The sequence below is a fragment of the Nelumbo nucifera genome, chromosome 1 (assembly GCF_055504915.1).
Source record: "Nelumbo nucifera cultivar China Antique chromosome 1, China Antique-T2T, whole genome shotgun sequence".
Lineage (NCBI taxonomy): Eukaryota > Viridiplantae > Streptophyta > Magnoliopsida > Proteales > Nelumbonaceae > Nelumbo > Nelumbo nucifera.
Genome location: NC_142649.1, coordinates 133,433,087 through 133,458,915, shown reverse-complemented (window position 1 = coordinate 133,458,915; position 25,829 = coordinate 133,433,087). Strand labels below are relative to the sequence as shown.

The following is a 25,829-nucleotide window of genomic DNA, read 5'->3' as shown; positions in this document are numbered from 1 at the left end:
GAGTTGAGGCAGCAGCGCGCACACAACAGGCACCGCACGGCAGCGGCACCATGAGTCGCGCGCAGCATCGCGCGCACGCACTACGCGGCAGTGACACCATGCGCAACACCGCGTGCGCTGTGCGGCAGCGGCACCATGAGCCGCACGCATGCACACCAGCAGCAACAGCAGCAGAGCGGGGCTCACACGACAGCTCATAGGGTGGGCCCACCCTTATCTGGACATGACAAGAGAACGCTCCTTATCCCTTATCCCTTATCCCATTCTCCCTTATCTTATCCCCTATTCTTAGAAGGAATTGTAGTACCATTAAAAGTAAGTAGTCTAATTAGAAGTAGGAGTTTGAATCCGTTTAGGACTAACCTAGCCGAATCCAACAAGGAACCCTTCTCTTGTAATCTCCTATTTAAGGAGACGCTATTATTGAATGAGGATATCGAATATTCAATCAAGAAAGAAAGTGAAGGAGAGTTCGGTGATCTCTTGGACAAATCACCCCTGAGATAGTCAAAATAGGGCCTGTACGCAAGGCCAAGGGCAAGGAAAGATCTGAGGTTCCTGTGGTGGAGCGACCCGTGACGCGATCCTACGCTCGGGCCCATAACAGAAGACATAATTTGAACAATAAACATTTTGGTCAAAAGTAGCTATATGGGTATTTTGGACATTTTCATGCCTCTTGTTAGAGGGTTTTAATAGAGGGGGTCTACCTGTAAGTGTTATAAAGTTTAAGGGTGGTGATTGCAATTACTAAACTTCAAAGGAGGTTTCAGCAATGGTCAAAAGCTTCAAGGGAGGTTTCAACAATTTACCCTTTTTTTGCCAAAAACAAAATAAGAATAATATATAAGTTTCCTTTGTCTTTTCACTAGGGATGTGAATAGGGCTGCAAGTTGGGCTGCCTAGCTTGAAGAATTTCAATTACATAGGCCATGGGTTAGGGGCCAATTAAAAAGTTAACAAATTGCCAACCAATCTGACCCAAGTTGTACTCCTAAATCTATACTATATATAAAAGTGTAGATGCAAAGTGAAAGTTTTTTGGGCTAAAATTATCTTCTATTTGCTTGTTTAATAAAGGGTATGAAAGTCATTATATTACAGCTTCAATGCTAGCTCTAATAGCTACTAAAATGCTCATATTTGTGTATTAGTCCATCTCTAATAGTAAGGGTTGAAAATGTAATTTTCACCTCATTTAATCCCCTTTCATTAAGTCTTATACTTAAAGTATTAGCTCTCATTTTCTCATATTAAATCCTATATTTAATTTATTTTTTACTAAAAAAATGCTACTAATTAGATCTATGTAAATATTTTTAAAACTGACTCAAAAACAAAACCATTCTTTATCCAAGTGGTGGCTAAGCAATTCAACCATCCGAATCAATTTGATCAACTGTGAAGTCATAGTTAGGTAATAAAAATTTCAAAATATAAATAAATACAAAAATATAGAAAAGATTAGAAACATTTATGATATTTTTATTAATCAAAATTAAAAAATAAATGTAATAAACAAAATTATTTTTATTGATAATGATAATGAAATACATAATTTAAAGCTGGCAAAAAATGAAATTATTTTACTATCTGGACAAATGTGTTAACATTTAATGTGATAAATAAATAATAAAAATTAAAAAAAAATGAAACACAAAATAGTTACAAAAATGAATAAATTTTGTAAAAATTATTTTGGACACATCTCTACTATCATATATTCATCATATTAAACAAAAATAAGTGTGATGAATAAAAATTATTTTTATATATAAAAATATAAAAGAATTGTTAAAAGATTTAGAAATCATTTTATTATTATCATCATTATTATCAAAATTGTCATGTGCAAAGCGCTTGCAACACTATGACGAGACATTAAAGATTCCAATGCATGACAATTGACAAGCACTTATGGGATGTTTAGTTGTCCTCTCAAGTGGTTGTATTTATAGGAGTTTAGACCTCAAGGGACTCTATGCTTGACCTACCGACAGATATCCCATATACATGGTTGATGGATGGGCTTCATTCAACTAATGATCTTAATACATTCTAATGGGATTAAGGTTTTTTCCATCCCTACTAGACCTGTTCATGGGCCGGGCTGGGCTTTCACTCTGTATTAACAGATTTTACTAAGGCCCGAGCTTGAGCCCAAAATTTAGCCCATACTATTACTAATGCTAAAGCGGCTGAATAGAGAGAGAGAAAGAGAAATTATAAAGAAAAGAATAAAAAATGTATATATTAAATAATAAATATATATTCAATAAATATTATATTATTTATATATTTTATATAAAATATAAAATACATATTATATATTTTATAAAACATATAATGTTGAGTCGGGCCGGGCTAGGCTTTTTTGACAAATCTCGAGCCCGGCCCGAAACACAGTCGAGCTTACTATGTTAGGCCCGAGGTCAGGCCCGTGGACCTAATTACATGACCAAGCCCGACCGGGGTGCAGGCCGGGCCATCGGGCTACCCGGCCCATGAACAGGTCTAATCCCTACCCATCCCAGGATGGAAATTTTCCTATAGGGATGAAAATTTTCCCTTCTCATTCAGGGGAGGCCCCAATCATTTTCGAAAAAAAAAAAAAAAAAAGAGTAGGCCCCAATGGGTGAGGTTTCTTAATAGGCTTATTGAGTTTAAGGCTCTATTTATTTGCAATGCAACTAGCCAACTTCATTTACATTAATACAATTATATGGGAGTATAAATCTGAAAAATATAAATAAATTCTAATTTACTTTTGCTACAGGTTTTACTTTACTTTGCTTTAACACTTTTTTTTTTAATTTACAATGCAAGTAATAAAATAAATAAATAAATTGCATTCAATTCATTTGCACTCCCTTGTTTCCAGTATCGCAAATGAAATTCTATTGCAAATAAATTAGGCCTAAGGAGTCAATCCGCCATGAAATTGTTTAGAGGCGCTTGAATAAACGTGGTGACTACTGGGTGTCCTCCCCTATTACATTACTTGTAGTTGTAGGTTAATCTTAATTGGGTTTTGGGTGAAGTTTGGATTCACTAAACCCAATCCATTGTATATAAAGTTTAGATCAGGTCTCAATACAAGGTCGTCTGAACAATCGGTCACAACAAACTCTGCAATTGTGTATTTTTATTGCCTTTTGCCTCTATAGGGCCGCATTTTCATTTCTTTTTTTGGCATAGTCCAATACTTTTTCAAAGATGTGGTAGGAGCCGATAACAGGGCTCAAAACCACATCATTTGTGGGACTACCCAGGCTACATACCAACCGAGTCATCACTCGGTTCTGCAATCGGCATGGGAACATCTCCATTGTCTCCCATGGCGAGATATTCCCAATGTACAGCTGCAATGGTTTGTTGGGACTAGATACATGGCACAATTTATTTTTTTAAGAAATAGTATCCAAGAAGTGGGTACTTTACACTCTCAAATAGAAACTTTCTTCCTTAGATACATGTCTATCGGCTCTCAAAAAAAAAATGAGAACAATTAACTCCATTTTTGGAAAAAATGCTAACGTTAAACACATGGCAACTGTAGAAAAAAGTATCTACTAGATGCATAGTTGCTTAGGCTCAGTTTGGAAGGAATACAAATGCATACAAAATACATGGTTTTGCACTCTACAGATTTGTATTTATACTTCTTCCAAAATGAGCCTTATAGGCTGCGTTTGGAATCAGTGTAAAAATACACTGATGACGTTTTACACTAAACTAGAAAGTGATCAGTGTTTTCTTGAAAATTGTGATGGGTGGAAGAATGTAAGGTTTTACATTGATTATCGATGTAAAACTTTAGAGCTGATGAGGTTTTACATCTATTATCGACATAAAACTACACTCCATCGAAACACATACAAAACTGAACCGGAGTGTAGTTTTATGTCAATAATAATTACACCCTCTTTCCAAATGCATACAAAACCAAACCAATGTAAAATTTACATCTGTTCTTGATTTACATCGCATCCAAATGCAGCCTTAAGGAAAAAAGCATCCACTCAAAAAGATGTAGGGTCCATATTAATCTTTGTAAGTCAATTTTGTATTTCAAATAAAAGATTCATTATAAATATTTTTAAATTAAAAATTAAACCTGATTTAATTATCTAAATTGAATAAGAAATTAAAATTAAATAAAATTACTAAATAAATAACGAATCTCAAACAAAATGATATTTACATAGTATAGTGTCATTCTCTAGTTTATGAATATAAGCTTGATTGAGTATAAAAGATGAAAAGAATACTCTATTGATAGGATAGTGTCAGGTTTGGAATTTCATTTCATTTTTCTCCCCCTAGGATCAGTTTGGGAAGTTTACAAATACAAATACGTAAAATGTGAAATACAAGGTTAAAAGTACCATATACAAGGATTTGCACTGAATATATTTACATTTTTCACTCTTCCCAAACTGAGTCCACAAGCTTGGTGATTTCAAAAGTATAATGGGAAGCAAGGATTTTAAAACCTGGTTTAATTTAAAAAATTAAAAAAATAAAAAAACGGTCAAAACCATTAAATGGTTCATACGGTTCAACCATCCGGGTCAGTGGTTTATTGACTAATCAACATTTTTTTTTTGCAAATATCCGGTTTTAGATAAAAACAGAATCGGTCAGGTGACTGGTTCCTGGCTTTTCTGATCCGACCATCTGGTCCGATCCGATTTTGGAAACCATAATGGGAAGAATGCAGAAAAATCATGGCTAAATTAATCCATACGTATTAGTAGGGATAAGAGACCTAATTAAAGGCAGCTGTTTAAGATAATGACCAAAGAGTGACTTGGCTAATCATCCATGGAATCTTTTAAGTCACCAACTCAAAGTTTGGATGATTTGCATGTGACCCATATCTTTTGTCAGGTAATCTACCACAGAATTGTTTGCATCTGTTAATCTCTCTCTCTCATAAAAAATACCTCCATGTGTTTTGTTATAAAATACTAGTGTAATGTTTCTTCATTATAAAGTGATAAAGATACAAATATGATATGATAATCCGATTTAACTTTTATGACATGTTTAGATAACGTTAATAATATTCTTTTAAGGAAAACCACTACAAAAAAAAATGTATTATTTCTTCTCTTCTAATTAACTATTATTGATAGAATATAGGTGGTATAGGCCGGTGGATAAGAGCCACCACGTCATTATTAGACAAGTTTGGGTAAGGAAGATAGGTATGTGACTTGGTATGGAAATGCATCACAATGCAGCAAAAGTATAGCAGCAGTAGTGATAAAATGGCACAAGGGTATAGTGATTCTGGACCTCTGATAAACACTTCATTGAAACTTCTTCTTTCCATCAATTGATACTTTGTAGTTTTTTAAGGAATAAACTGATCATATAGCCAAGAGCCAAGAGGGAGAAGTCTGGTGCATGAAGCTCCCATCAATGCAGGCTATAGAAAGGTACATATGTACATGGTTTTAAAAAATGATTCGGAAATGTAATTGTTTTGGCCATCGGTTTTCGAGTTAACGGTTTGACTGTCTAATTTGAACGGACGGTTTGTTCTAACAATAAAAATTAAAAAAAAATAAACGGCTAAAAACCATTGAATGGGTCAATGGTCTAACTGCCCGGGTCAACGAATTCAATGGTTTTTGGCCAGGGACCAGGTTTGGGGTAAAACAGAACCGGTAGCCTGAATGATTCCCAAGCCAAACGGTCCGACCATTTAGCTCAACGGCAGTTTGAAAACCATGGATGTAAGTAACCTTAACCCTCTTAAGAGTTGGAATATCCTGCCAATCAAGCTAGTTCGAACCCCTGCCAACTTGATCTAACGTGGCATATCTTACCATGAGACTGGGATCCACTATAAAAGTGAGACCCACCATATATGAGATACACGGTATCAGATCATGTGGGTAAGTTGTTGGAATGTATTCTGTTGACAGGTGATCCAGACTCTCCCTCTTATCCAGCCTTCTCGATGCACAAGACTGTTTCAAGATTTGAACCATATATAGTCATCCAGGTCGCCAAGGGATATCCAATCATTGCACCAACGTAGCAATGGGTTTGCCTATCAATACAAAGAGACCGGATCTGCTCCTCACACATGGCGCCACACTGACCTCACAGGCACATCCTACTGTGCATTGGGAACATCTCCCATACTTATGTGTTATTATTTACGTAAAATGTGCCTGTGAAGTCATTGTGAGGCACCCTGTGAAGTCCTTAAATTTTTTTACCCAAGCGTCCTTTAAAACACGCTGCGGTTGAACTTGTAACCATCACTGCATTAAATGCTTGAAAGATGACAGTGTCTTTACTCTTCTTAATCACGAATATAAATGTTATCAAGCAAGGCATTTTCATATTTTGAAAGAAAAAAAAATAAATAAATGCCTTTAGATAGTCTTTTCTTTGTTCTGTCTTTGTTGGACATTACCAAAATATTATTAGTTAGGTATTGTGTCAGAGTTTTTGATATGGTCACTCGCACATCTGAAAATCATCTTATGTTCATGAATACAGATTTTGACCTATTAGAGCCTCGCTTTTTCTTCTTTGTGTTTTTATTTTAGTTTTTTTTTTTTTTTGTCTCTGTTCATCTGCTGCTGATGAGTTATAGTTTGAGGGATGAATTGGTTTCTCTTCAATTCCCTATCCCTTCCCAAACAGCTCTATCTAAAATGATAACTGATAGTTGATGACTTTTGTCTCTTCCATTCCGTTGAAGGTAAGATATAGTGTTCTGCTATGTGTGAACGGTCCCCATCCACAAAATAGTATGGATAGGGATAGGCTACACCCCAATTTATCATCCATAGTCTCATCATGGATGATTCACTATGGTGTGGACAGTTTGTGGGAAGGTTTCAGTATAACACATCTGCGTTACATTGGTCCAATTACTCTCATTTTAGTTAATCTTTTAATAATTTTTAAATTTTTTATTTTTAATATTTTATCAATAAAATAATAATTTTTAATGTTAATTCTAGCACAAGTCTGATGGTTCTCCTTCTCAACTCTTTTTTCATTATTTAAATATTAATTTTTTAATATTTTATCAATAAAATAATATTTAAAATATTAATTTTTTATTTTTTTAATTATTTAAAAAATATAATTGTTGTCTACATATTGATGCCTTTTTTCAATTTATTTACCATATAAAATGCAAAAATTAGACATTTATGATCGATTTTATAGATCTCTCATAAAATTTATATGAAATACATGGAATAAAAAAGTATGATGTAGACCAATCCACACCACATCACACCTACAGAATGCCACTGTGGATGTAGACTGGATCAGTCCACACAATCTATCCATAGTTTAAAACGGGACTATAATATGGTGTGAATTGATTCCTGTCATAGGTTCTGATGTAGACCTGTCCACACCTACCAAGTTTCAACACGCTGCCACAGACCACAGTAATGTTTCAACAACTCATTCTTGGCAACTTTCATTGTAACAACGCGTAATTCTTCTTTCGGGTGGCTCATACTCTTCCAAATAGTCCTTGCTTTGATTCAAATCTGTGATGTGGGATAGTGGCGTATTTGACTGATATGTGAAAAGTCATAAGATTGTCTCGTTCTTGTATATTTCCTTCCTTCCTTCCTGCTACCTTAGCCTGCCCCACACAAATCACATATACACACATAAGAAAAACAAAAGAATAGACTTATCCATGCCTTATCGCAGCTATATGGTAAGAATCCTCCAAAACAGAAACATCCTGTTATCTTGGTTCGAAAATGATCGATGATAAAGCTCAATGCCGTATGAACACGTCTACCGATTTTTTCCCCACTTTCTTTCAGATATTGATAGAAGGAACGGAAGAAAAGAAGCTTTGATTGTCTCTTATGGATTCAATTTATATATCATCAACAGAAACCTAATACAGCTTGATTTGCAGTCCTGTCACATGACGCTTGTCCTGTAACATTGTGGTGTGTTGCTTCAATTGACCAAATTATATTTAGGGGAGCCTGAATATCCAAGTTTTTTTTTTTTTTTTGATAAATTTGAATATCCAAGTTTATGCTAGACAATAGCTTTGCCAAAGGTTGCCAACAGTCTGATTATCAATGGAATCTGTTCTAGGTCTGCATATTGAGCTTTATATGGAATATAATAAGATTTTTGAGAGGGAAGAGTATTATCAGGCTTATCGTCAAATTACCAACCAAAAGGTTTGCAAGTTATAATTGAATTTTTTTTTTTCAGGTCAGACCCAATAAACCCTATGATGGTTCTAGCTCTAGTACAAACTCCATAATGTCTAAAGCAGGAGTCAGGACCAGTTTTCCTTTATGTTTAGTGTCTGGTTTACACTGATACGGCACAGAGCCACCAATTAAAACAGCCCTATCACTACCTCAACTCTTCCTCTCTCAAATCCCCTGGTCTTGGCTCAAGGAGTCATCTCAATGTGAAAAAAAAAATCATGATTTTACATCCTTGAAAGTTCAAGCTTAATTGAATAACAAAAAGGAATACAAATCAGTAAAGGGAACACAAACAAGGGGACATGTAAACCATTCAGAGAAAAAAGCATTTCTGTGCAGAGAGGCCATTAGCAGTCATATTGGAATTTGAAAGCCACTCGTGGCCGCACATGTATTACTGATTCTTAATAAATCACCAGCGATGATAAACCAACTGTGGAAGGCACATACAAACAAAAGAAGGAACAGTTGTCGAGAAAAAGGGAACAAAACCATAACCAGTAAGGTTGCATTTGGTGAGACAGGAACTACTGTAGTGTCCTGTTCATAGCGTGTACTCTTTTGGGTGGTTGAAGAAAGAAATGAATATAAAGAAATTTTTTTAATATTCTTCTCTTTTTACATTTGGTTTGCAAGATGTTATGAAATGAGAGAATTAGTTTGAATTATAATTTTCAATTTTTGGAATGTTGGATCACACCATTTTGGTGTGAGAAGGTGGGAAAAGAAGGGAAGGCTTATTTAACACAAACAGTATATATACGAAGTTAAAGCACATTAATTGAGGTTCCCACAGTTTCCCCCTTGTGTAACCATTAGACCTGTTCATGGGCCAGGTGGCCCGATGGGCTTGAACAAGCAAATGGGCCCACGGGTTTAACTTCGGGCCAAAAAACCCGGCCCGCCATAAATTCGAGCTGGGCTCGGGATTTATCGAAATAGCCTGACTTGAGCCTAACCTATAATTAAAACTAAAAACCCTAGTCGAATACCCCTCTTTCTTTCACCTCTTTTTCCAACCAAACATTTCTTCTCCACATCCTCCACAGTTCTCAGTCCTCACACTCTCAGGTAGCCACACAACCGGCGAAGCAACGAACGTTCACCGGCGCAACAACTCCGACGGTGAGTCCTCTCTTTCTCTCTCTCTCTCTCTCTCTCTCTCTCTCAGACACGAACTGATCACTATTAAAATCGCAGATCGCAATTCACAATCACCACAAACTCAGCTCTGGCAAACACAATCACCGACGGTGAGTCCTCAGGCTTCGGGCTCGGGCTTGGGCTTCAGGCTTTTTATCAAGGCCGGGCTCGAGCCCAAATTATAGGCCCATTGGTCGGGCCGGGCTCGGCCTCGGGCTCAAGCCTAACAAATTTCCATTAATGAAGAATAAAAGCCCAGCCCATCCCGGCCCATGAACAGATCTACTAACCATTTAAGTGTGAAAAGGTTGGAAAAGAAGGGATGGCTTGTGTAAAACAAACGGTCCTTGTATAAAAAGAAAAGTACATTCATTGTTATTAACTGAGGTTCCCACGGTTTCCCATAAGTTTAACCAAACAATGAAACTTGAAATCTTTAGGCTATGTTTGGTTTAAAGGAAAAGGTAGGCAAAGGAATGGAAAGGAAGGGAAAGGTAGAGAAATCTATACATTTCCTACCTTTTCATTCGAACCAAACACAGCCTTAAAGTTTTCCTTTTCCATCCCATCCCACCTTGCAGACCGAATGCAACCTATGGGTTAGTATTGGTACGCGGGTAACCATTGAAAACTGAAAACCAAATACAGACCCAATAATGAACCCTAGTTTTATAGAAGGTCCAAAATATTGAAAATGCAGTCTCAAAAAGACAATTAAGAAACATACTGAGAAACGCTTTAGATACAGATCCATGGATATAAATATATAATTGAAAATTTATAATATGCATGGATACACTTAGAAAACTCAAATAAACCCCAATAAAATACATCAATGGCACTAATTTTAGTAATTTTAGTTTTAGATGACTACAAAGAAGGTTTACACACATAACGAGGATAGTTTTTGTGAAATGTGCATTAGTGGAACACATTTGGGCATCATTTAAAACTGATAGAACTAAAAGTATGAACATGTATCTTAATTATAAGGAAACCAATATAATTCTTGTTAATATTTATAGATATACAAATTTTAATTATCAAATAAATTTTCTTAATTTTTTCATAGGCATAGATTAAGAGAAAATATCTAAAGATTTAAATTTAAAGCACATGCAAATATAACCAGTTGAAGCATGGTATGGTGGTGGTAAGCTTATTGTCTTTCAACCTAAAGACTACTGGTCAGAATCTTCTCACTTGCAATTTATATACCATAAAAACCATGGGATTGGTTAAGGAACCAAATCGAATGGAATGTTACTACAAATAAAATAAGAAGGTATTGGCTGATACACTAAGTATCAATCCCTATTGGCCCCACGCAGGTGGAATGGAATGGAGTTTCAGCCATTTTCCCACTGTGAAAAGTTATTCAGATACATGCAACTCTTCTGGTTTCACTCTGATGGGCTAAAGTCATTCAGATACTGTAATTTTTCAATACCATGGAAATTGTCAGCAGCCATTGAGGTCACTAATTGATAATTCTATAGCTGAACTGACCGACTGACTGACTGAAAAGTCAGACTGATTTATGCACCAACAAATGTTCCCTCATGCTCTAAGGTTGGCTCAAATGTTTGCTTTCTCATTGTGGGTAGGGTATAGTAGAGAAAGAGTATGACAAAGAGGTCAACCATGAATAAATTGGGAACGAGGCAACTTCCAAATAAAGTTCAGGTTTGTGAGAAAAGATATGATGAGAAAACATGTCTTGTACAAGAAAACATGAGATACAGTAGCCTCCATCACTATACACCTTAAGCTATATATTCATCATGGTGGCATGGTGACTAGATTCTCGATATAATAAGCCCTAACAACGTCACCACAAAATAGTAGAAACAGCACTCTGCTTGCCAAGGCATTTACCAACCTCTACAAGAATTTCTCGATGCTAGCAGTCAGTGTACTTTTGGGCACAGCACCTATAACTGTGTCTTTCTTCTCCCCATTCTTGAAGATCATGATGGTCGGAATGCTTCGAATTCCATATTGAGTTGCAAGCGAATGGCACTCATCGGTGTTTAGTTTGAAGCACTTCATTTTTCCAGCATATTGCTTTGACAGCTCACCTATGATGGGATGAATCATACGGCAAGGTCCACACCATGGAGCCCAGAACTCAACCAACACAGTTTGGTCACATTCAAGGATAAGTGGCTTCCAAGTTGCCTCCGTCACATCAGGCACTGCATCACCCAGAGATCATTTATTTCATAAATGCAGACAGCATATAGATAATAAGTGTATATGAAGTTATGAGCACATAATAAATCTTAATTTCTCATAAAAGGGCAGCCCACAGTGCACGAGGCTCCCACCAATGCGGGGTCTGGGGAGGAACAGATGTACTCAGCCTTACCTCTTCACATACAGAGGGGCTGTTTCCAAGATTTGAACTATGGTCACCCAAGTCACAATGGAGCAACCCAACAGTTGCACCAAGGCCCACCCTCAAATCCTAATTTCTCATGGAGATGAATTTTTTTCATCTCATGGAGATGAAAATTTCTTGGGCATTTTGATCATTTCTACGAAGTTGTAAGTGGGCCGAGCCTAGTAGATTGATTTGTCTATCTACAACGCAATCTTTTTTATGAATCTATTTATAACTTGGTTATGTACTAGTGTTTATAATTTCAGTCATTACTCAAGTAGATTAGGAGTTGTAGTTACTTTAAATCAGAGTACAACAATAACAAATTTGTAATTTTCTGCTTTTCTAGTTTTAGTAGAAATGGCCAATCCCTACGATCTATAAACATGTCTGTAAGATAAAGAGATTAATTATTATATTTTGAGTGAATATTTGAGTATTCCCATCAAAACATAGAATAATATTTGGTGCCCATGGAGGGATTAGGAACCTTTTCTCTTCTTTGTTTATCTCTTGCTATGTAAGCTAACTTCAGCATTGATTACCAAACAATAACCAGAGAAAATACCATCATTCAACATTTTTTTTGACAAGTAACAGAAAATTTATTTATAGTAAAGAAGGATCAAGTACAACAACCAAGAGGAGGGGTAAACTCTCTTAGCCCTCCCCGAGATCAATACTAAGATAAAAAATTACAAACAAGCCCACATGGATTGAGTGCTCCCTACCCCCTGTTTGGCTAAGGCATCCGCAAAAGAGTTGGCCCTTTTGACCCACTGAAGTCTTACTTCCATACCTCTAGAGAGCCATTTGAATTTCTTCTTTTCATTTACAAATTCCTACAGACCATTCTCTTCCTTTTCTAACCAGCCAATAGCTACCTTGGAATCACCTTCCATGATAAATTTGTGGATAATTAATTCTTTTGCCCTTTTTAACCCTTCCAAAGCAGCCAAGATCTCAGCCCTGAGAGAATCACCTACCCCAACTGACTCGGAGAATATAGCCAACACCTGTCCTTCCTTGTTACTGAATACACCTCCAATACCTGATGGCCCAGGGTTGCCTTCACTGCTTCCATTAAAGTTTTAACTTTATGAACCCTTCAACTGGTGGAGACCACAAAGGATTATAAACCTCTTTCCTAGGTGCAGATTTGGCCACTTCCTCCCAGTTATTAATCAGCAGCCCTGTTGGAATATCCTCGAGCAATTTTAAGGATTCAACCCACTGAAGCACTCTAACTGTAACAACCTCCAGAATTGCACTCAAGATCCTTTCCTTAACTAGGAAAGTCCTTTCATTTCTTTCTTCCCACACTGTCCAGCATATAGCAGCTCTAGTGCATCACCAAAGTACTTTACCCCTTCTCTTCATCCCACTTACAACCAAAGAGACAAACAAGCTTTGTAAGTCCAGAGGAGGAGTCCACCTGCAACCAAACAAAGAAGCAAACCAATTCCAGATATATAGGACAAACTGACAAGAAATTAACAAGTGGTAACAGCTCTCACCATTGACCTTGCACAAAATGCACCAATTGGGAGACAAGCACCAAGAAGGTCTTTTCTTTGAAGCAAATCACAAGTGTTGATCTTCCCCAGGAGAGCTTCCCAACAGAAGGCCCCTATTCTCAGAGGAATTGGCTTTCCCCACACTTCTTTCACAGGAAAATGCAGCCCAAAACTGGCAGAAGGTAGGTTCAAGAGTTTAAAGAAAGAGGCACAAGAGAAGGAACCAGAGGGGGCTAAGGTCTAGATTCTACTATCCGGTTTAGAAGGGTCCAAGAAGACTTCTTGAAGAAGGGTGAGCAGGCACAACACATGGTCTAGTTCTGAATCTCTAATTCCTATCCTAAAAGCCCAAATTCCAATCAAACCCTAAAGTTGAGGCAGAGAGAATCAAGAGAGAAGACACCGGCTCATCCTTGAAAGTTGAAACTTCAGATAGAGAACAAAGAAGGAAACTGATCTTTCAGAGAAGACTCACCCACCCAAACATGTTCCCAAAATTTAATAAGGTCCCCTGAGTAAAGATTGTACCTGACAAATGGTAGGAAAAGAGAAAAGACAGCATGTATAGACCTCCAAGGAGAAGCATTTGTAGCTCAAGCCATCACTCCAGCATCCCAACCATCAGCCAACAACCCATGAATGCTAAGAACCACCTTGGCCCACAATTTATCCTCATCCAAAGGCAGCCTCCACAACCACTTCCCCAATAGAGCTTGATTTCTCTTCTAAATACTCCCTAAACCTAGACCACCTTCAGTTTTACTCCTGCAAACTAGGTCCAAATTGACCCTATGGTCCTTCCTTTCCTCCCCAGGCTCCCACAAAAAATCTCTCGTTAACTTTTCTAGCCTTTTGCCCACTCCCACTGGAATTTTAAAAACAGATAGGAAATACACCGGCAGATTTGCCAATGTGGACCTAATCAAACTGTTATTCCTCGAATTATCTCCTAAGGGAAGTCCCAGATAATTCATTGGCTACTGAGAGACCTCGTAGCCCATTATAGAGGCACACTCTTGTAGCTCCCTCTCAATCACCCCAACCACACAACTTTTGTTGAAATTTATTTTCAAATTTGACACCCTCACAAATAACTGCACAACCAACTTCAAATTTCTCACCATGCTCATATCAACCCCATCACAAGATAAGATGGTGTCATCAGCAAACTATAAATGTGTAACTGGAATCCTGTCCCTACCAACTCTCCAACCTCTCACCAAACCTCTTACATCAGCTCTTTCAATTAACTTCCCAAGGACCTCTGCAACAAGGGTAAACAAGAACGGGGAGAGGGGGTCACCTTGTCTAATTCCTCTTATGGTAGGAAAATGATCCACTACTGTTCCATTCACCACGATTGAATAATGGCAAGACTCAAGGCAACCCTTAATCCATTTGCACCACTTTACTCCAAACCCAAAGTTCCTCAACACCTCCAAGTTGAAGGACCAATCCACCAAATCATATATGCCTTTTCTAGATCAACCTTACAAACTAATCCTTTCCATTTCTTTTGTAATCCTCCAAGCTTTCATTTGCAATCAGGATCTGATCAATGATTTGTCTATTTCCTACAAATGCCCCTTGATTCAATGAGATTATAGAAGGAAGCACTACTTTAATTCTCTAAGAGAGAACCTTAGCAATTATTTTATAGAGGCTATTCACCAAGCCGATGGGTCTAAACTCACAGGGATGAACTGCATCTAGCTTCTTTGGGATAAGAGCAATGAAAGTGGAATTCAGCCATGGGTTTATCACTCCTCTATCAAAAAACTCATTGAACACCTTTAGAATATCTAGCTTTAAAAAATCCCAACAGTCTTGATAAAAGACCATTGTAAAAACGTCTGGCCTTGGAGCCTTAGCTCTATCCATGGAAAAAATTGCTTCCTTGATTTCACCCAAATCAAAATTTCTTTCTAGCCACACCTTAGAATCTTCAAAGATCTTTGTCCACTCCAAACCATCTATACTTATTCTCCCATTTAGAGGCTTTCTAAATATAGATTTAAAATGTTCCACAAAGGCCCTGGCTATTTCATTGTGTTGTGTAACTAATTCTCATTCACCTCAAGTTTAGAAATGAAGTTTCTACTTCTCCTAACACTTGCCATTGCGTGAAAAAACCTCGTATTCCTGTCTCCTTCCTTTAACCACAAGTGCCTTGACTTTGGTCTCCAACTAATCTCTTCTTTGACCAATATATCCTCCAGTTGCTTCCTTAGTGACCACCTCTCAGCCTTTTCAATTTCCCCAAAGTTTCCTTCCACTTCCTTGATGTCCAAAGCCTCAATTTGGTTCAATAATTCTTGCTTCCTTTCTTCTAATCTACCAAATTGATGGATGTTCCAATCTTTGATTTTACCCTTTAACTCCTTCAACTTCCGATGGAATTTCATGCCTTCCCAAAGGACTTCCAGGTTGCTCTCTATCCACCACTTCTTCACTTTTCCTATAAAACCTAGATGATTCAACCACATATTTTTGAATCTAAAAGGAGTTCGGTCTCTACCTCGAAACTCTTATTTGCAAATCGAAATTGGCCAATGATCAGAAGTAACTCTAAGCAAGGCCCTTGAAACTAGGTCTCCCCAATGTTCTTCCCAATCCACTGTAAACAAGAACCTACCAAGTTTGGAACAAATTGGATTTGTTTGCAGATTTGACCAAGTGAACTTACTATGTGACATAGGAATCTCTTTTAACTCAACAACATTTATGAACTCATTAAATCTCCTCATATCGGTTGTCACTCTTGGTCTACTCTTATTGGTATCATCGGTGAATCTTATTACATTAAAACCCCCACCTATACACCAAGGTCCATCCCAAAGGCCTCATATATGTTAGTCAATACCCATTCAAATCCATCATTTGCCTATCGAAATTTGATAGACAAGATGAATTTCGCCATTAATTCTTCAACTCCTTCCATCATATTATCCCTCCAAAGAGTCACTACACCCCCTGAAGAACCCCAAGAAGGACACATTGCCCAACTTAAACCTCTGCTTCTCCAAATACTTCTTGCTCACCTATTATTAAACTCCCCCAACTTTGATTCCTGAATGATAACGATGTCCGGATTCTCCTTCCTTAGAACTTCTTTCATAATGGCCCTCTTCCTAGAACTCCCTAAACCATGGACATTCCAACTGGTTATCTTCATCACTCTCGTCTTGTACTTGCCCCTACCCTGCCTTACCCTATCTGCTCCCCCTTCTTCTATCCTTTCTTTCACTGAACTCCTTGTCCCCCTCTATATCTTTTTTTAGTCTCTCAGCCTCACTCAACTTCCTCTAACTAGCTTTTCCTTCATCTTTCTTTTCCTTTAAGAAAGCTTTTAGCTCATTAGGGTCTTTTATCTTGCAGCCTAGCTTCTCCACAAAATCTGTCAATGAACTTTATTGGCTATCATCATTGCCATTCCCTATCGATACATGCTTGCATGCCTCACCCCCAACTCCTACTGTCTCCACCTTCCCTCTAGAATCTTGAGTCCTCTCCTTTTTTTTTTTTTTCATGAATGACTCCTCTCCTTTTCTATTTCCTTCTTTTTTAACTCCTCAAAGTACACCTCCATCAGTTCCCATATTCTCAACCCCCTTTCCTCTTCCTTACTCTCACAATCACCCTTGCCACCTTCCACACCACCTGGGCTGGTTATCAGCTTAGCAAAATGCTGGAGGCCTGAAACAAGATCAGCAGACACGGGAAGAGGGTCAGTACAAAAACCTGAACTCACAAGCATACCTGGGGGGGGGGGGGGGGGGAGGGGGGGGGGACTAACAATGGGGGCCTAGGATCCTCAGCCTAAGTAAGAGCAGCCTGAGACTGATCGGAACCAACTCTGGGTAAAATCACACCCTGTTCAATGCTTCCTGCCTGGACTCTGTGGCCTGTCTCTAACTGGGTTATCAGTGTTCAACCTCTGAGAAATCACCACTATCGCTTTACGAACTCCTTGCCATTAACTAGAATTTAGAACCGAATGCCTTTCGTTTAATCGTTGATTTATCTCCCCTTTCCCAGGAGCAAACTCTGCCCTGTTAAAAACCCTTTCATCTGTAACAGGATTTGGATTAGGGAATGAACTTGTCACATTCTCCCTATCTTCAAACAATTTTGCCACATTTACAGCGTCTCCCAATCCCCCTAGGCCGTCTTCCAAATCTATGTTTTCCCCACACTGCCAATCAATGACTCTTCGCCTGAATCAGACGACTCATCGTCTGAGATTTCACAGTCAAGCCAACCTTTGTCTTCCCCCTCTTTCTCCTCTCTTCTAGATCTTGAATACCTAGGGTTGGAACAATCAGAACCGGAAAAGCTACAATCCTTTTCCACCGGTGGAGTTATTGGGGCCCACTTCATCAACTGACCAGATTTGGATTCTACTGATGCCTTAGCTTGGGAGCCAAGTGGGGAAGAAGATGGACCATAACTTCTGTCCCCGATCGAACCAATCACCCTTTGACTCACGTGTCTACTTGAAAAGTCACATGAGTCCGAATTCTCCTCAATATGACTTCTGAATGTTGGGCCACCAGTCTGGTTAGCCCGACAGCCAGTCAGCTCAAAGGACCTACACTAGACCTCTTCTGTGGGCCCAACAATGGATCTAACATTGCTCCTCTTGTTAGCACCTCAGCAAAGGAAGCCCCACCTGCCTCTTTACTTTTCATTTTGAAAAAATTTGAAAAACTTTCTTTTTCTGTAGGCCCCTCCCTTCGGTCCAATTTATTAGGTTGTTCCACTTCCAGAAATGGTTCTGCCCCTCTACCACTTGTTTCGACTGCTCCCCTGCCTCCACCTGTGAGCCAATGTGCCACATCAACACCTTCTTCAACCTTGGAACAGCCCAACCAGAGTGATGCTTTGAATTCTGTTACAATCCACACCTTCCACCATTTTCTATCCACAAGCAGCTCACAACAATGAGAGATTCTTTCTGCCTTAATCCCTACTATTATCACTACTATTGCCATCAAGTTGAAGAAACTAATGTTCTCCAGTATGCCAACCAATGATTTAATTAGCCTTTCAATAATCTCCTCCTCCAGAAGTTGAACAGAAGCCTCACCAGTTTCACCACAGTTGTGTCTTCGTCTAACTCCACCTCATTGCACGACATGACCCATCTTTCAACTAGCACCAAGCCCGCTGTCGTTTCCACCACTGAAGCCTCGATGACCTCAGTTCCAACATCGATAATCTCTCTGGTGTCGCAAAATGGAAGCACCAATGCATGGTCACTGATATTAAACTTAGTCACCACAGAATCCACGATTAATTTCCAATCTTTAACTTTTGTCTTCAATGTAATGATATATCTCCTTTCCCAAACTCCTTTATCCACATCCATGGTAACCTTTGAACCAGTACAAGAACTAAAGATTTCTAAGTTTCAGTTCTGATCTTTACCATCATCCAGCATTGAGGGGGTTGAGTCCGCCGATCACTCTGTATGGTTCATTTCTTCAACCTTTTGCTCTTCCTCTTGAACCAACTTGGAAGGTGTCTCTTGAAGCACCAGAAACTCTTGCATTTTCTCTGTAACTAGCAACCATCCTCTGCTCTCATTTCCTTCTGGCAAACAGATCACTTGTTTTTTATCCTTTCTGAAGAACTCTTTGACTATTATAAACCAGCCTTTCCGGTTCCATCTTAACTCAGCCTCATACCACTTCCCAAATCGATCTAAAGAACTCTTCCAACCCATTCTTTTCACAGAAAAGGTCACACCATCCACAAATCCTTTAATCCACTGCACCGCTTCACCCACTAAGAAGATGGTAGCTCTTTTCTCCTCTCTTACTTTCAGGGAATCACTACCTTGAAGTCTATGCTCTTCAAACAAGAACCTCTTCGCTTCTACCTTTACCTAACTTTTCCACCTTGAAGCTGACTGAAACATCTTCGTCACCTCCTTCTCCCCCATCTCTTTTTTATACCGTCATTCAACATAATTAGAGGACAGATAGCTAATGTATTTTCATACATCCATTAACAAAAACCAACCCAATTTCACTCTCATCTAGGAAAAGAAAATTCTTTATCAAAATCACTCAATCATCCTAGAGAAAACCAAATCCCCCTCCCCCGATTTTAGCCTTGTAGGGATTGAAACTCATGTATACTCTATATTTCCAAAGATAGCTAGAGATTCAAAGACTGTTATTAGCTAGATGGATGGTAAGAGGATAGTGCATGGAAGATTTGACACATCTTAAGTGAAGCCAAAGCTCTTGCATCTAGTGTGATCATCCCACTAAATTAGATCAGGAGATATAGCTAATAAATTGACAAATAAAAAAGGGAAATCGCACAAGGCTCCCACCAATGTGAGGTCTGGGGAGGGATAGAATGACAGATGTACGCATCCTTACCCCTGCACATACAGAGAGGCTGTTTCCAAGATTTGAACCTTGGTCACCCAAGTCACAATGGAGCAACCCAACCATTGTGCTGAGGCCCACCCTCTATTAATTTGGCAAATAAGCTTGCCAAATCTAGAATAAACAGAACAAAGATAATATCAGGGGCCTCCATTCCTTGGAGACCAATTATGATATATGTAATGGGCTGACATTAGCCTCTTTTTTTTTCATTTTTAGGTTGTATTTTTATCTTTTTATTTCCCATCCCTTCTAGGGGCCATTGCTTGGTTTAGTTTTCCCCTTTATTTTTATGTTGTTTACCTTAGCAACTGTTAAACTATGAGAATTTATGGTCCCTCTGCCTTTAACCCACTAGCAAACATAAACTCATAAAGAGGTATTCTCATGGAGAGGGTGAAAGGGTGAATTCAAGTACCATCTACTAAGGACTAGAATAATAATATTAGCTCCCACCGCCCCCCCCCCCCCCCTAAACCACCTAGCAAATGATGGAGGTTTAATGAAGGAACATACTCTGGAGATAAACCATTGCAGCTAAGTACAGAGTAAGAAATTTTGGCTGGGAGTGGGTGCATAGTAAAGGATAGGATTGAGAAATCCCATACCTCTTTCATTATAGAGCTTATATATAAGGTGGGGGATGTCTCCAGGTCGCCTTTATGAAAAGATACATGGTGTGTTGAAAAACCTCCTATTGAGTGCTATCCATCTCTTTTCATTGCAGCAGAGAATACAGATACATTAGCATGGAACTACAATGAAGAGGGAACAAGTGGAGTTGTTTGGAATCCAATATTCATAGGAAACCTCAAGGATTGGTGATACTTATCTTACTTAAGCTCTTCCTCATCACCGCATGGATACCCATATCTTTTCCTGTAAGCTATTCCATCTGTTTTCCCTCTATCTGCTTGCTTGACAAGCCTTTGTGTGTGTATGTGTACCTATTTGTTTCTTCACAATTTTTACTTTCCCCTAAACTTATGTTCTATTTTTTGAAAGAAATTGCACATCACTTCAGAAAGCAGGGTGTGTACATATCAACCATGAGAAAATCCTAGTTCCTCAGCTTTCTGCCCTTAACTCCACTAGTATTGCTGCATTATATCGTATGGTGTCTTTATTTACTCAATACACTCCATTTCCTACTTGTGATATATAGAAGATCACAAGTGGTTAGCCAGACGGCCAAACCCCCAACAAGCTTGCTACTTGTGATATATAGTTATATCATCTATAACATAATAGAAGATCACAAATACATGTTAATGAAGAACAGTAACAAGAGATGAGAACCTTCCAATGTCATAACCTAACAAAATGTTCACCACCATTTTTTGTCTTTGACCGGAAAATGTTCAGCACCTTCATACTGACTAGCATGCTAATTCTGCTCTTTTAGGATCATTGTATAAACATTTTCTAAGTGGCCTCTTCTCTATTGCTGTTTTTTATTCACACCAATCAAATCAAAGCAAGATAAAGAAAATAGAAAACATGGAAATCAAATATGCCTCAAACCTGAAAATGTAAACATGATGGCAAAACCAAGAACTGGACAAATATTCTAAATTGCAATAAATGGCACATTTCTATAGAAGACTATGGTGATGCATTACAGTAAAGTCTCATTTTAGATTGTGCTCTATAAAAGAGGGGCAGTAAGCTGAACTAAATACATTGTGCTGTTTAAGGTTAAATGGCTAATGTTTCATTACGATTCATTTGCTTTTACATATTACACCTTTTCTAGAACTCCAGTGTGCCAAATTACTGGAATTCTTTTACCACCCAATCTAGCTATCTGAACAAAGAGTCAACTTCATGCACTTTCAAGTAATCAAACAAGCTATTAAACAATGATTCACGAATATTAAGAAATGGTTCAAATTTCCAATATTCCTTCCACAACAACCAAATCATGGATTCCTCTCTACCCCCGCCGAAAAAGTGAAGAAAAAGAGCATTAGCTTCATTTGAAAAACCCAAGAAATAGCATGAAATTATTTCTCTATAATGGAAATGGATCTTCAGCAATCATTTCCAGAAGACACGAACGAAAATTTTCATATCCCTCAAGTTAACAAATCTAGATCACAGAAAAGACAAACATATAACCAAAAAGTAAAACAAAACAATAATAATATCAATTCAAGTGAATACGGGAAGTGGCGGGAAAAGCTAGAGGTCTAACCATCGAGAGCTATATCCTGAGCCTCGCAGACGATCCTTCCTCCTCGTCGAGAAATCCCCGCGTTCCTCAAGCTTACCGACGCAGACGTGCGCCTCAGAGGACGCGATTGAATCCTCAAACCCTTAAATTCTGGCAGGCTGCAGACTTTCCGGCTGTTCGGGGAAGCAGTAATCGAAGAAACCGTCGGTGACGGCGATAGGGTCGTACGGAATCCAAAACGACGAGGAACAGTCACCGATTCGAGTATCGCAGCCATGTACATCAGACCGATTTTACAGAAGTGCCACTGTATAAGGATAGATCTGAGAGATGAATATATGTGAGAAACTACTGAAATAAATCTCTTGCGATGCGAGAGAGAGAGAGAGAGAGAGAGATTTCAGGAGCCCAGAGCACACACCGAATCTGTGTGCTGAGAGGAGAGAGAAAAGGGGAGAAACGGAGAGAGAGACTCTTGGACGTGTTTGTTTTGTTTTTACCGAGAAAAAACGTTTGCTGTTTGTTACAGAGATACGAAGGCTGTCGTCTGTCTCTGTCGAGTTTCAAAGGAAGAGACGATGAGTTTGGATCTGCTCCCAACAAGCCTTCCAACCAACGATTACAGCCGCAGATCGAGATCAATCTCCCCGTGAATGACAAAGGGAGATCCGGTTTCGATGTTGATGAGACCCAGATCCATGTGAATAGTGTGGATTTGTACGCTTGTCTATTACACCAATGGGCTTTTACCACCAAGACAATGACCTCAATAGCCTTACGAGGCCTTACCCATTTTCAATAACTTTCGGCCCAGTAATAGGTTGGACTGAACTTTGAAGAGTTTTGTTTTTCATTTTTCCCAAAAAAAAAAAAAAAAAAACTGAAATTCATTCGTATCGTATATAGCAAAAAGGGTATAAAGTGTCTTCATGTGTATAGACTATCGTCCAAATTCAGCATATCTGTCTATGTTTGCACACCGACGATCTATGATGCCGGAAAGGTATGATATCGGACGATTTTTATTAATCAAAACCCCAAAGGTATGATATCTGTCTATATTTGTGTATAAGGTTTAAAATGTTAAGTGGGACCCGGGGTGAATTCTATCATGGTTAAATGGTTAAATGGGTTAAGGGTCTCATTGATCTTGACTCGTCCCCGTGGGCCCCCGTCGCTCGTGGGGGGTTTTTTTGATCATTGATCGGGGTAGGTTAGGGGAAAACCCGAAACTCTGGGACTGGGGACGGGGCCGGGACAATATTTGTCCAGTGTCCATCCTGTCTCGACACCATCCTCATTATATTATATAACATAATATATATATATATATATATAATTATTAATATATGTTAATATATAGTATATTATATTATATTATATAAAATATTTTTAAATATATTTAAAAAAAAAATTAACAAGTATAGAAGTAAGAATGATCAGGGCAGGGTGGGGCAAAGTCAGGAATCCCTGTTCCCCGTAGGGATAAGGATGGGGTTGGGATTTTTATCTCCAATGGGATTCAGGGTAGGTATGGGGCAGGGAATTTGAATTTGAGGTTGAGTACGGGGCGGGGGGGGCAAAGTCGGGGATCCCCGTTCCCTGTGGGGGCAGGGATGGGTTAGGATTTTTATCCCCATTGGGGTTTGGGGCAGGTATGGGGTGGGGAATTTGAATTTGGGGTCAAATACGGGGTAAGAAAAACCCGCCCCATTGCCATTCCTACTTCCCAGAATAGGTGGCAATGATAAATTCATCTGGCTACATAGACTCAAAATGCAAATTTTCTATAAAGTCAACTTATGGTTTAATAAAAAATCATTGGAAAATAATTTGGTCTCTAAATATTCCTCCAAAGACTAGAAATTTTATTTGAAACTGTTGTCTGAATTGCACTGTTGAAGGCAAACTTAGAGAAAGTTGATATGAATGTCAACAATCTGTACCCAATTTGTGAAAAAAAAAATTCAGAAACTATTATTCATGCTATAATTTCAACATGCCAATGTATCATGGTTTGGTTGTATGCTTAGACTAACTTTCAACTCACATTCATACACTACTATTTTTTTAAGCCAGATACACTACTATTAAATCATACATACATATTATTATTACTAGTAAATGTGCACATGTTTTTGCACGTGGTAGTTTCGAATGACAACAATAACAAAAAACAATAACAAAAAAACAACAATAGTAATAATAATTTTGATGCTTTTATTGAAATCCATGTAATAAAGATAAGTAATCAAAGCATGGTGTGTATTGGTGAAACTGATGACCTATTTGACCAGGTCAACAAGCTATGGATGAAACATTTTTTCTTTATTATTTTTTGTATTTTAGCTATTTCCATCATTAATCACAATAATTCTCTTTTTTTTAAGTATTTTTTGTTTAATATGATAAATATATAATATTAAAGACTTTCTTAATTTTTTTTTTGTAATTTCATAATATTTTCTATATTTTTACTTGTATTATTTAATTTACGACATCACAAGTTCACTTGTTTGATTGTAAGGGAAATGTGGTTTTGTTCAATTTTTAAAACATTAGTTTTTTATTAGTGTTTTTTATCTCATGGTCAAATCAATTGGTCAACTAGTTAATCCATTAGGCCATTATTTTGGGTCCATTTATCATCAAATTACTTGTTTACGAAAAAAAACATTAACTCAATCAACAATATGGTGACCTATCTATTTGAACCATTTAACAGTTTGACCTAGTTAGTGGAGTCACAAGTTAGACATTAATTATCTTTTTTTTCTTATTTTTTATTTCCATCATTAATAAAAATAATTTTTATTTATAAAATATTAACAATTTACCATATTTTTATCTAATTTTTAATTTTTATTATTTAATTATGACATCATGGTATACCCATTTGACCTGAATGGTTTAACCATTGTTCCATTGCTTGCATAAATAGAAAAACTGGTTTACTCTCACGTCAATTTTATTGTATTCCATTTTCATCATTAGTAAAAACAAATCCTATTGTTTACACTTATTTTTGTTTAATATGATGAATATATAATATCATATACGTGATCAAATGTTTTTCTACAAAATTTCTATACTTCTTTTTGTATTTTTTGTGTTTCTATCTTTTTAAATATTTATATTTAATTATGATATGGGTTAACCTATTTGATCCAAAAGGTTGGACCATTGACTCACCATCTAAATAGGAAAATGGTTTCATTTTTAGATCAATTTTGAATTTTGTATTTCATTTACATCATTAATAAAAATAATTGTTATCACTTATTTTTATTTAATATGACTAATGTATAATATTAGAGATGTGTCTAAACTTTTTACTTTTTGTATTTTATAATTGTAAAGATTTTAGTATTTAAGTATGTTACAATGGATTGACCTATTTGACTCAAATGGTTGAACTACTTACCCACCACTTGACAAAAAATGGTTTTATTTGTGGGTTGTTTAGAAAAAAAATATATGGTTTTATACCATTGAAATTATTGGAATTTAATGATAAGAAATACAGGTAACTTCAACATAGGATTAAATGAAAGAGAATAGGAGTTCATGCTATAAATATAGTTTTCATGTGAGGAAATAAAACGAATTTAACAATTGTATTCAAATTATAGCTTCTACCCTCAAAATAGAGATGGACTAAATTCAAAAAGATAGGCATTTTGGTCAAGAAAAATTCCAAAAAAACATGAAGAGCTATTCCCACCTTTTATAGTGGTATAGGTTATTAAAAGTATGAATGATGCAAAATTTTTCTTCTTAAAATTTCCAATTCTAAGGGCATTTAAACTACTAACTTTTCACCTCATGGAATTCTCTGTCATTAAATTTTATATTTAATGTATAACTCCTATTCCCTCTCATTAATTCCTATATTTAATTTATTTCTCACCTATAAATTCTACTAGTGAGATCTAAAATTTAATACTTTTAACAATACCCATG

General features: G+C 37.4%; 1 protein-coding gene across 1 annotated transcript; it reads right to left on the bottom strand.

Annotated features, from left to right (window-relative positions):
- Positions 1-11,052: 11,052 nt before the first annotated feature.
- On the bottom strand, positions 11,053-22,367 carry LOC104608239 (uncharacterized). The gene is made up of 2 exons (XM_010274173.3): positions 21,888-22,367; positions 11,053-11,581 (listed from the first exon to the last, which is right to left on the bottom strand). Exons 1-2 carry the CDS (start codon positions 22,147-22,149, stop codon positions 11,268-11,270), a joined length of 576 nt encoding a protein of 191 aa, XP_010272475.1. The 5' UTR covers positions 22,150-22,367; the 3' UTR covers positions 11,053-11,267.
- Between the last annotated feature and the right edge of the window lie 3,462 nt (positions 22,368-25,829).